This window comes from Malania oleifera, chromosome 9, assembly GCF_029873635.1.
Source record: "Malania oleifera isolate guangnan ecotype guangnan chromosome 9, ASM2987363v1, whole genome shotgun sequence".
NCBI lineage: Eukaryota > Viridiplantae > Streptophyta > Magnoliopsida > Santalales > Ximeniaceae > Malania > Malania oleifera.
Genome location: NC_080425.1, coordinates 22,390,526 through 22,401,259, shown reverse-complemented (window position 1 = coordinate 22,401,259; position 10,734 = coordinate 22,390,526). Strand labels below are relative to the sequence as shown.

General features: G+C 36.0%; 2 protein-coding genes across 3 annotated transcripts; one reads left to right on the top strand and one right to left on the bottom strand.

The window, feature by feature from the left end:
• The first annotated feature begins 564 nt into the window (after window positions 1-564).
• Window positions 565-9,594, top strand: LOC131163768 (uncharacterized protein At4g38062-like). Of its 2 annotated transcripts, XM_058120507.1 has the most exons (3): window positions 579-717; window positions 1,742-4,585; window positions 8,684-9,594. In XM_058120507.1, the coding sequence occupies exon 2, from the start codon at window positions 1,772-1,774 to the stop codon at window positions 4,547-4,549; it is 2,778 nt and encodes a 925-aa protein (XP_057976490.1). In that variant the 5' UTR covers window positions 579-717; window positions 1,742-1,771; the 3' UTR covers window positions 4,550-4,585; window positions 8,684-9,594. The 2 variants fall into 2 exon arrangements, with proteins under 2 accessions (XP_057976491.1, XP_057976490.1); XM_058120508.1 differs by lacking the exon at window positions 8,684-9,594 and having other exon boundaries at window positions 565-717; window positions 1,742-4,813.
• LOC131163770 (uncharacterized) lies at window positions 5,030-9,660 on the bottom strand. The gene is made up of 4 exons (XM_058120509.1): window positions 9,442-9,660; window positions 7,033-7,204; window positions 5,756-5,872; window positions 5,030-5,429 (listed from the first exon to the last, which is right to left on the bottom strand). Exons 1-4 carry the CDS (start codon window positions 9,549-9,551, stop codon window positions 5,307-5,309), a joined length of 522 nt encoding a protein of 173 aa, XP_057976492.1. The 5' UTR covers window positions 9,552-9,660; the 3' UTR covers window positions 5,030-5,306.
• Between the last annotated feature and the right edge of the window lie 1,074 nt (window positions 9,661-10,734).

Genomic DNA, 10,734 nt, shown 5'->3' with positions numbered 1-10,734 from the left:
TTCTCAAGACCAAATTTTTCGAAAGAGAAAAAAAATGGAAAAAGTTGTCTATTGTTTCGACTAATAAATATTTTTTATTTAAATATTTAAATTCAACAAAACAACGAAGGGATGGGAGAGCAATTTCTTTTTTTCCCTCTTCTATTTTTATTCTATCTTTTTTTTTTTCTCCTTCTTGACGGATATATTAATAAAATTAAGTATGAGAATTGATCACTAACATAGCGTTTAAGACCACAAATTTTGAAAATTAAAAATCTATATTTACGAATTAACTTCTTAATAATTAGAAAGTATTGAAAACAAGTTTGATTTATTGAATTAGTTAAAAATTTTGAAGCCAATTTAATAAGAAGTAATTATATTCGGAATACAAAAAGAGCAATGTAATTTCTCTTTCCATCCAATAAACTTTTGACAAAATTGGACGACACGTGTTGCAACATAAACCGGTGGTAAAAGTAAATAAATAAATAAATAAAGACCAGTGGCAAGTCATACGGTGTCGTTTTGCAGTCGAAAGCAAAACCCCAGCATGGCGCTGGAGGATTTCATTTTTCAAATCTGCGAAGGGAAACAGAACCTCCCGCGTCAGTCAGTATCAGCTCTCTCTCTCTCTCTCTCTCTCCATTGAAGTTTTGACCTGTTTGGAAGCCGAGAAAAGGAAGAAGCTCCAGTTAATTGATCTTTGAAATATAACTGTTCGGCTTAGCCGAGGTAAGTATTTCCGTTCTTTATTTGTTTGAGAAACAGCATATAATGGCCTATTAATTCATTTGTTTCACGCACAAGCACGGGATTTCCTCAGTTTTTTGGAAAGCCTAAACGGACTGTTTATGATGATTCATTTCGTCAGTTTCTTTGATTTGATTTGGAATTTTGATACTCCTTTTATTTTGGATATAACTTTTATGGATTTAGGGCCTGTGAAATTAAACTTCAACTAAAAAAAAAAAAAAACTTTTGGCATGAAACAACCAAAATGTTAGGATTTTTATACAAATATGCAACCAACCGCGCTCCTAGTTAGGATTATAGTGACTATTTCTGTTCATTTTTCTCCAATTTCTTATTTATTTTTGTTTCATCCATTTGCAATTGTTTCACTGGCCGGCAATACCCTAAGTCCAATGATTTGGTTTTTCTTTGATTGCTGAGAAAAGGATGGGGAGAAAAGAAGCAAAATGTTGAATTATGACTTCTGCATAAAAGAGATATCAAGAAGACAAGAACAAAACCAGGCCTCATATAACAACCTGTGTACGTAGTCGGATTGAGGTGATTAGCCCTAAGAAATAGAATCAATTGAAAACATACTCTGTAGGTTGTTTTCTTTTCCTTCTGTTTTCTGGGCAGTCAATTGGAGAGTTGAGGATCGTTTTGGGGTGTTTTAAATTGGGGAGTTGTGTCCAATTTGAGATTTAGAAGAATCACTTGTGAAATTCAGTGATTGCTGCTTAGAAAAAGTATCCTTGCAACCAAGGGAAGCTGGTTATGAAGTTTTTTGAAGATTATACTAAACTTTACAGTAAGCTTTGCTAGGAAGATCCAGTCAATTTGTTTGTTTGTTTTTGTTTTGTTTTGTTTTTTCTTTTTTTGTTTATGTTTATGCTGTTTTTTTCCTACATTGACTTGTACTGACATACTATGTACTTGATGGGGGCTTCTTTTTTTTCTTGGTGGGGGTTGGGGTATTTGTTTTATTTCTAGTCATTGCCTCACTTTTACCTTACTGCATCAGGCTTTTAATCAGTATTGAGTAACAGGGGAAATGGATGGACTACATAGAGAACTGGATGAGATTAAAGTGGAGAGGGAAAAGCTAAAGGCTGAATACATAGTGAAAGCAGAAATTTGTGAGAGATTGAGAAAAGCTCATAGTGAGCAACTAGATAAATTTCGAAACGTAGATTTGGTTATAGAGAAACAGGCCAAAGAGCTAGGCGCCAAGTCAGAGGAGATTTTTGAAATGAGGAAAAAATATGAAGACCTCAAATCTAGTCTCTGTGAAAAAGAGTCATCTCTGAAGCATCTGATTTCTATGAATGAAAAACTCACAGTTGATTGTAGTGAGAAGCTGCAAAAACTGGAAGGAGAAAACAGAGAGTTGGAGAAGAAGGTCCGTGCTAGTGATCAGGAAATTGAAGGTCTCAAAAGATTCTTACTAAATTCAGAAAGAAAGCAATTAGAAGCAGGGGTGAATGCTCAAGCAGCCGAAGAACTGACATTGAGAGATGGCATTATCATTAAATTGGAAGAGGAAAATAGGGAAGTCCAATATCAGTTGAAATGGAAAAATGAACAGTTTAAACATCTAGAAGAAGTGCTCAAAATGGTTAAAGATCAGTTCAGTTCAAGTAAGAAGGGGTGGGAAAGGGAAAAATCAGCACTGCTTGAAGAGATCTCAATACTGCAGAAAAGCTTGAACTCTCAAAGCAGGATCTCAGAAGGTTTGAAAACCCAATTAATGATGTGCAACCAAGCCTTGTCTCATGAGGAAAGCAGAAGGAAGCTTCTGGAAGTTCAAGTGTCTGAATTTAGTTTGCATTTTGAGAATGTTTATGTGGAGTATCTGCCAGAAGCCAAATCAAAGACTGATTGCTTGACTAGTCAGAGGAATGAAGAAATTGCAAGTTTAAGGAATTCAATGGGAACAAAGGACACTTGTATCAAAGATATGGAATTCAGAATTATGCACCTTGAGCAAGTGAATCAGGAATTGCGGCGATCTCTTAAAGAACTTAAAGAAGAAGTTCAGACTAACAAAGCTGGAGCTGATTCTTCTCTGATGAAGCTGCATAACAAATTTCAATGTTTGGAGGAGGTGCACAACAACTGCTCTTTGAATCTCAAAGCAACAGAAGCTGAATGGAGTTTTCGGCTCAAACAATTGGAGGAAGCTATGAACTGCCATATTTCTGAGGTGAAGCAAAAAAGTAAACAAGTACAAGAACTCCAGAGTGAGTTGGAAAGTTGTCATGCTTCAATAGAGGTTCTAAATGAAGAGATCTCTTTAGTACTTGTGGTGTTGAAGTCTGAATCTTCTGAGGCTTATGCGAAGCTATTAAATGCCAAGGCTGAGGTAGAACTGCGCAACAAAGAGAAGAAGGCGACAAATTTGCTTTTAACAAAGCAATTAAAGATGAAGAACAGCAATTTAAATGAAGCTCTTGTTGACCTTGTGCAGGAACCTCGGGAACTACCTCTGGCAGGAAAGAGAGTTCAGTCCTTTAATTACATAGAACAGCCGCAAATGTTTCTGAAGGAAGACCCTCAGAGGCATCAAATATTGCTTGAGGACTCAACAGGATGTCAGCTTCACCTGAAAGAACCAAATTTGGAACGTGCCCAGATGAAAGATAGAAGGGATTTTTCTAAGGTTTTAGAAACATCAAACAGTGAATTACCTGAAAAAGCTCTTGGGAAAGCTGAAATAGAGATTGGATTGCAGAAATGCAAATTAACCCCTGCAAGTGTTAAAGATTCCCTCAAAGAAAAAGAGGAAATCATCAAACAAGTGGGGATTTTCCGTCTTGCACAAGAGGAGATTGTGAGAACCCTTGAGCAAGAGAAAGAGAACCTTATTCACACTGGAAAAGAGCATGAGAAGAAAATTAGTGATCTTGAGCAACAAATTGTTTTCCTCGAAACTGCAATTGCGGAAAAAGTGCAGTTAATTGAAGTCGTTCAACGAGAGAAAGAGACTTATCTCCAAATTGCAGAAGAAAAGGATGACACCATAAAAGACCTTCATAGAGAGATTGATAGGTTGAAGCAAGAATCCATGAGAAGGGAGCTACATGCGGATAATATTTTTGATCCAGAGAAAGAAAAGCTTCTAGATGTAATAAAAGATAAAGAACAGAGCATAGTGCATCTTCAGACACTGGTTACATTACTGGAAAAGGACTTGACAAATGCAGTAATCTGTGCTTTTTCCGAAGTTACAGAGAAGCAGGTTGAGATTAAAGTGCTTAGTGATGCTTTGGAGAAGGTTGAGTATGAGGCCAATTTAGAGGTTCAAGAAAAGAACAAAAAAGTAGTTGAGTTGGAGAGGGAAGTCAATGATTTGGGTCATAAACTGAAATTTCAAAAGGAATCCTTGTCACATTCAAAACCACGTGCTGAGCAGCTTGAAGCATCTCTGGAAACAAATATGTTGAAAACAAAGCAACTTGAGGATCAAATTGTGAATGAACGGAGGCACTTGGAGGGCCTACTTAAGAAGCTTGAGCTTGAGAAAAGAGCGCTGATTGAAGACATTGCAAAGCTCAGATCAGAAAGAGATAATATGCTGTTTCATGCGGAGAGTATCTGTGACTGGATTAGTGATTTTTCCTGTGATGATGTTAAAATGATGGAAATGTTAGAGAAAATATTAAAAATTTCTGAGGAAGGGAAGGGGCTGACAGATTTGGCGGACAGTGATGGGCTCTGCGATTCCACCAGAGAGGATGCAAACATATCTTCTCCTGCAAGGAAGAAACTTGAAGAGAGTAGAGAAGAAAGATGGCCACTGAAAGAGCTCAACCATTACCAGCTTCAATAAGGAGAAATGATTTTCTTCACTGAAGAGTGCAGTAAGGTAATTCATCAGTTCACAATTTTCAACATGTCAAATATGATAGGGCATAGAGGACTTTTGGTTTGTCCTTTTGCTTGTACAATAATTATTTAATGCGCGTGAGAGCAAGTGGTTTCTGCAGAGATGCTAACTGCTGGAATCCAACTTTCAAGTTTGTAATTGGTAAATCGAAGTATGCTTGAGTGACAGGAATATATGAAACTCTTTTGCATCTCTTGCTTTGTTCTTAGCTTGCATGCTAAATATTTAATGTGTGCACAAGCAAATGGTTTCCGCAGGGATGCTAAAGCCTGAAATCAAACTTAAATTTATCCATCCTGAAAGAGATTGAAGTATGCTCACATGAACAATTTACTTTTGGATAATTGTTTTGTCGATATTTCTTACCAGCTATGTGAGTAATATTATGAAAAAAACAAGCCACAACAACCGGTTGTATGGTAATTTCAAGAAAGCAGATTCAGAATAAAATTCCCTTTTGAGTCTCTTGTTTTCTCAACATCAACAAATACATTTCTTTCAGAGCATAACCACGGAACATTAGCACACTGCAAAACAAAAGCATAATCCTCTTGGTTTGCACAACATTTTCCTTCTGTACTACCTACTGATACAAGAAGTTATACTGTATTCTTGAATGATATGAGATAATTGTCAGAATATAATCCTGGATACAGGAACAAATTTGCAATCATTTCAAAGGGGATATAAAAGGGGAAGCTCATTTCTGCTTGTTTTTCCTCGAAGGACGTGAATACTGAGAGAAAATTGCGAGCCCTTGCCTCAATGCTCCAAGATTCACCCCGTTACCGACCAAAACACTCGCAACTCCCATCTTAGAAACCTGCCATGGCAAAGCCAATACAGATTTTATATATAGTTGCCCAATAAAAGTTAATATTTTGGATTGTTTGCTCCTTAGAGATCCAAATATTTAAATGAGTTGAAACATTTCAATATTCAGCCCCTCTAAGCAAAAGACAAAGTGAATTGTATTAAAAAACGGCAAAAGACAAAATGAATTGTATTAAAAAACCAAAAAAAGACGATCCATCCAATTTTGGCACTTCAAAAAACAATCCTCATCATAAAAAAAGCAGTGTAAAATCAGAAAGGAAGAAAATTCCGTAAGAAAACAAGAGGAAAAAAAAATTGTTCATCCGCTTTTACCGCTTCAATGTTTCTGTCCTCATCATCGAAAAAGAGCATGGAGTCATAGGACACCCCGGTCCTCCTATGAATTCTCTGGAAATGCTCTGTTTTGTGTGTCCAACTGGAAAAAATTTCCTGGGTAATGAGAAGAAGAATTAGGTAGAGAGGTACAGGAACAAATTTGTATAAGAAACTATCAACTGCCTTAAAACTAGAGGCTCACCAAAATAATCAAAAGGGGGACAAGGAGGAAGCAAATAATTCAACCTCTTCATACCTCAACTAATAGTTCACAAAAGGTAATGGAAGCATAAATCTAGTCATGCAGCTAAAAACCATAAAGACACAGGTGCCTGTTGGTAGACCAATGCTAGAATGTATGGTAGTTGGAGGCACTGACAGCTCATGGGGGAGAATTTTCACTTGACAGCATGGTTGGTAAGCAAAAAATACCAAAGTCTAAGAAAATTGAATTTCTTTTCCTTGCTCATTTTTTCTTTTCTTTTGTTCTTGTTTTTATCTTGTTTTGTTTTGGGTTTGGGGCAGGGGTGGGTGGAAGATCAACTACCCTGGGATTCTTCTTCAAATTTATATCATGATGTATGGTTTTTATTCTCAGGTTCCTAAGCTTGTTTGGTGTAGCTCTGTATCCTCAACCTTCTATCAATCAATGATTAGTGAGTTGAAAACATGTCCCATCAACATGTCCCCATGTGGCAGGCTTCTTGAACAATAGATTGGACACTGTTACAAGTAAATTTTGTTTTTGCTCTAACAATAGTTCCTTTTGTTCAAGCCAACATATAAGTATTGCCACTTTTTATTTCCAAGCTTTGCACACAAACAAATAAATCAAAGATACAATGATATATACATTAATGGTGGATGCTTAGTAACTACTTGGGACATGCGTGTTTTTTAATTAGAACACACACTCATGGAAGATACTAAGAATCTTTCTTGTCAAATTTCACCTCAGTAACACAGCAATGTCCGCATTTCAGCTTCACACAACCAATTAGAACTACATAAAATGGAGAATTAATCAGTTACTCTATCCTTCCTTGACGTCAAATTTATCATGTCTATGCCCCCTTGCCCCCCTTTCTTTTTTCCTTGAGAGGAGATCAAGAAGACATCACATTTATCATGTCTATGCCTCCTTGCCCCCCTTTTCTTTTTCCTTGAGAGGAGATCAAGAAGACTTGACAGATATATATATATTTTGGATAAAAACACTCCACAGATATAAAGAAGGGAGAGTAGAATAAATCAATAAATATTCCACTGATCACCTGGGCTACAAACATTGACTTGATATCCAATTTTTCAAGAAACGTCTTTGCTATATCTGGTGCTGGTGATCTGGAGGCAATGGCGACATCAACTCCCTTGTCTTTCAGAGCATATAATATTCCCTTTGCATGTGGATACAAAGATGGCATTTCACGTTTGGAGCGACATTCACTGTTAAGGAATGTGATATAAAGTAATACCCATAAAAATTGTTTAGATAGATGAGAATGAATTTATTAATACTAATAAAATGTATCCTAAGCATAGTAAGAGAAATATATAGGCTGCTGTTCTGGTGAATGGAAACTCCTCGTGTCGTCACTTGAGTGACAAATAATAGTGCTACTAAAGTATAATAAAAACCTGTAAAAGAGGAATAACAGTGCCAAACTCATGGTTATGAGGCATTGATAGTATGGTCATTATCATTATTAGAGCCACAAAATGCAAAGAAACACACTTGTTTTTTAATAGGATAAGGATAATTACTTCGTCATATGAAAACTTTAGAATGCATCAAACATGTGGACACCTATTTGAAATTTTTTTAAAGAAGTCGGCAAAACTCAACCCTCTCACCATGAAGCCACAAGGAACCCCAGCGACTATAACTTCGGCTGTTTGGAGCTAGAGTCCCAACCATACCGGGGGCTCAAGGTGCTCAACCTAGCTTGGATAAATTTCTAAGGATAAATAATTACAACTTGACTGTTTTAACCTTTTGCAGCTTTTTTTCATAATGTCCAATGAAATTTAAGTTGAAAGCATATTTAACAAAGTGAAAAATCAACGAGGGACTTGAAAGTTTGGACCAACTAGAAAATGTTTAAAAAAAATTGAACAAGTAACAATTAGAATTACTTAGGCAAACAATTAGAATTAGAAACTTTTATTTAATTTTTAGGATTTCACAACAAAAACTATAATTATCTTATTCATGTAAATGTAATGCTTTGCAGCAATTATCCACAGAATAATTTTAAACAATCATAATTGTTTTTTTTTGATTGGGGAGAGAGGGGGTGGGGGAAGATGAGTTCAAAGACAGGCATGGGGTGCCACTCAGCACCCTGACTGCAAGCTGCCCCCCACTCATCATAATTGTTCATTAGATAAAGGTTTGGACACAATTGTTAATTGTGTAGCGTATCAATGAAATAAATACTATCCTTTATTTTCCTCATTGCACAATTCACTTGAAGAAAACATTTTATGAGTAGCAGTTAATTATTTCTGCTTTTTCTGATGGTCCATTGTGCAGCGTAGCGTGCATTTCATTTAGCAGTTTGAAAAGTTTTTGGAGGTTGTAGTTAGCATTTTAGAAATTTAAGCATTTGGTAATCCTTAGCTATTAGCTAATGCTACATTGTGCTCTTTTCTAGGCCTGGTTTTTCCAAGGATTATGCTCTAGCGGTTAAATTACAATGCTATAATAGTAGAGTTGGGCTTCTAGAGGGGGATTGAGTGCCATAGAATATCAGCCTAAGAAGAAACTTGTTTGGTTGGGAACAACAACAGTGAAGACGCTGTGGCAAACCATATTCCCTGCCATACTTTGGTCTCCATGTCATCTTTGAGTGATCTTTTATTTAATAACCAAGATTTGATTTGGAATGATGATTATTAGTGAAAATTTTAGCTAAATGTCAGGTGCGGAGCAGTCTCCTACTGGACACCTCCAGAAGGTTGTGTACAACTTCAAGATGGACATCTCTTCTTTGGTGAAGCCTGGGCCTGCGGCTTTGGAGGTGCTTAGAGACAATAGGGGGCATTTTCTCTGCATTTTTTATGAAGTCTACTGGGTGTGCAGATTCTAATGCGGCTGAACATGGCTATCCAACAAGATTTTGATACACTAGTTCCTCTCAGAGTAGGCAAGTTTAAACACATCATAGACAGTCACTCTTCCAGTGCTATTTTATGGGTGTCAAAAACAGATGTCTACCAAGGAAATTGAAAAGGACCCCCAATTCAATTTCAAAGGTGCAGCAATTTATTCCGAGAGTGGAGTTCAAACACATTTTAAGGGAGAGCAATCATCTGGACACAATTCATGAATTACTGCATAAAGATAGAATAAATGCAAAAGGAAGTGTTTCTCATGCTAGCTCGTTCCCTCGTGACAATTACATAATTGAATAGTTGGGAACTCCATTATATAATTTACAATTTATATTTCCCTAAAGCCATTTTTGAAGATACAGATTTCACACAAGGAATCCCGAGAATGATAGCAAACCGGTGTTCAATACAGAAGAATTCAACCGCCTAATCCTAAAGCAAAGAACAGGAACAACATCACTAAACGAGAAACCAAATCAGCTGAAGAAGTAAGAGCAAATTCAATTCCAAAGCCGCGACCGAAAACCCTAAAACTAAGAAAGAAATGCAGAAGAGAAGAATGAAACCAGTAAAAAGGCCAGAGGGTGTAATCGAGATCGAAGACGACCAATCGAGGCAGAACTTGGAAGAGCCCCAATATCTGCAGTGCGTCGTCCTTCACTTTTTCGTCCCCCATCTCTCTCTCTCTCTCTCTCTCTCCGGTCCAATTATGTAAGAGGAGAGAAATTTTTGGGCTTCTAGCTGCTAAATATAAAAATTTTCTGTTAAAATTTCACGGATTAGTTGTAAATTTGGTCACTGAGCTTACTATTTAAATTTAATTTAATAAACAAATTGTAATTTGATGTAACTTGTGCACCAAATTTAAGAATATTGTGAAATCCATAAAATACTTACAAGGTAGTGATTATTTTACTTCCATGTTCTTCAATTTTACTAGAATATGTTTTGGAATAGTTAAATAAAAGAGATGAAAATAAGGAAATTCATAACCCAAACATGAAAGTTGTTTTAGAAAAAGAATTGTTTTGCCCCTTAGTTACACTAAAAGTGTGCTTTTTACCTAGAAAATTTTTTTATTATAGAATAAGGTTTAAAAACCCTAAACTTTATTTTGATGGATAATTTAATTCATTTCCATGTTTAAAAACAAATTGTTTGCTTGTGTGTATTACATAATGTATTTCGTCATTATAATGTTGTTCATTTGGCTTGGCAATGATGTTGAGTATTTTAGTTTGGAGCTTTACCATTGTTGGTAAGGTGTTTTTTTTTTTTTTTGAATAGTGAAAATTTGTATAGCAGTGATGCTGTTGATATTTATGATTAGTTTAATAGGGATAAATATATCGGTCCTGAATATTGAAGACATGATTGAAGAATTATTCCCTAACAATCCTCCAACAATAATTTATTGGGGAACGACAAAGAAGGCTTTAGATTGGGGTTTCAAAACTCTAAAACCAATTGAGAATGTTAGAGATGTACTCAAAATGGTACAAATTGTTACTTAGGATGATAGTGAGTCAGATTATGCTTCCTTAGATGGACTTCACAATGCTTCTAACTTTAAGTCTTGACTTTGGCTCTTACTCTAGGGGTGATGACCATTTTAAGAGGTTTCCTGAATTCAATGCTAATGTAGACATGGAAGCATCCAATGCAAGCTTGGGACGTTATTTAGATTATTTGAGACAATACTCTTTGTTGACCCCAAGGGTCATATCCTGTTTTAATTATGACAAATACTCCGGTATTTAACATTTGCCAAATTTGTGTGCAGGACCATAGTAGGAAAATCATATTGATGGAACATGACAACTTGAAGAAAATGAAGACCCAGAATGTTTATTAATTGT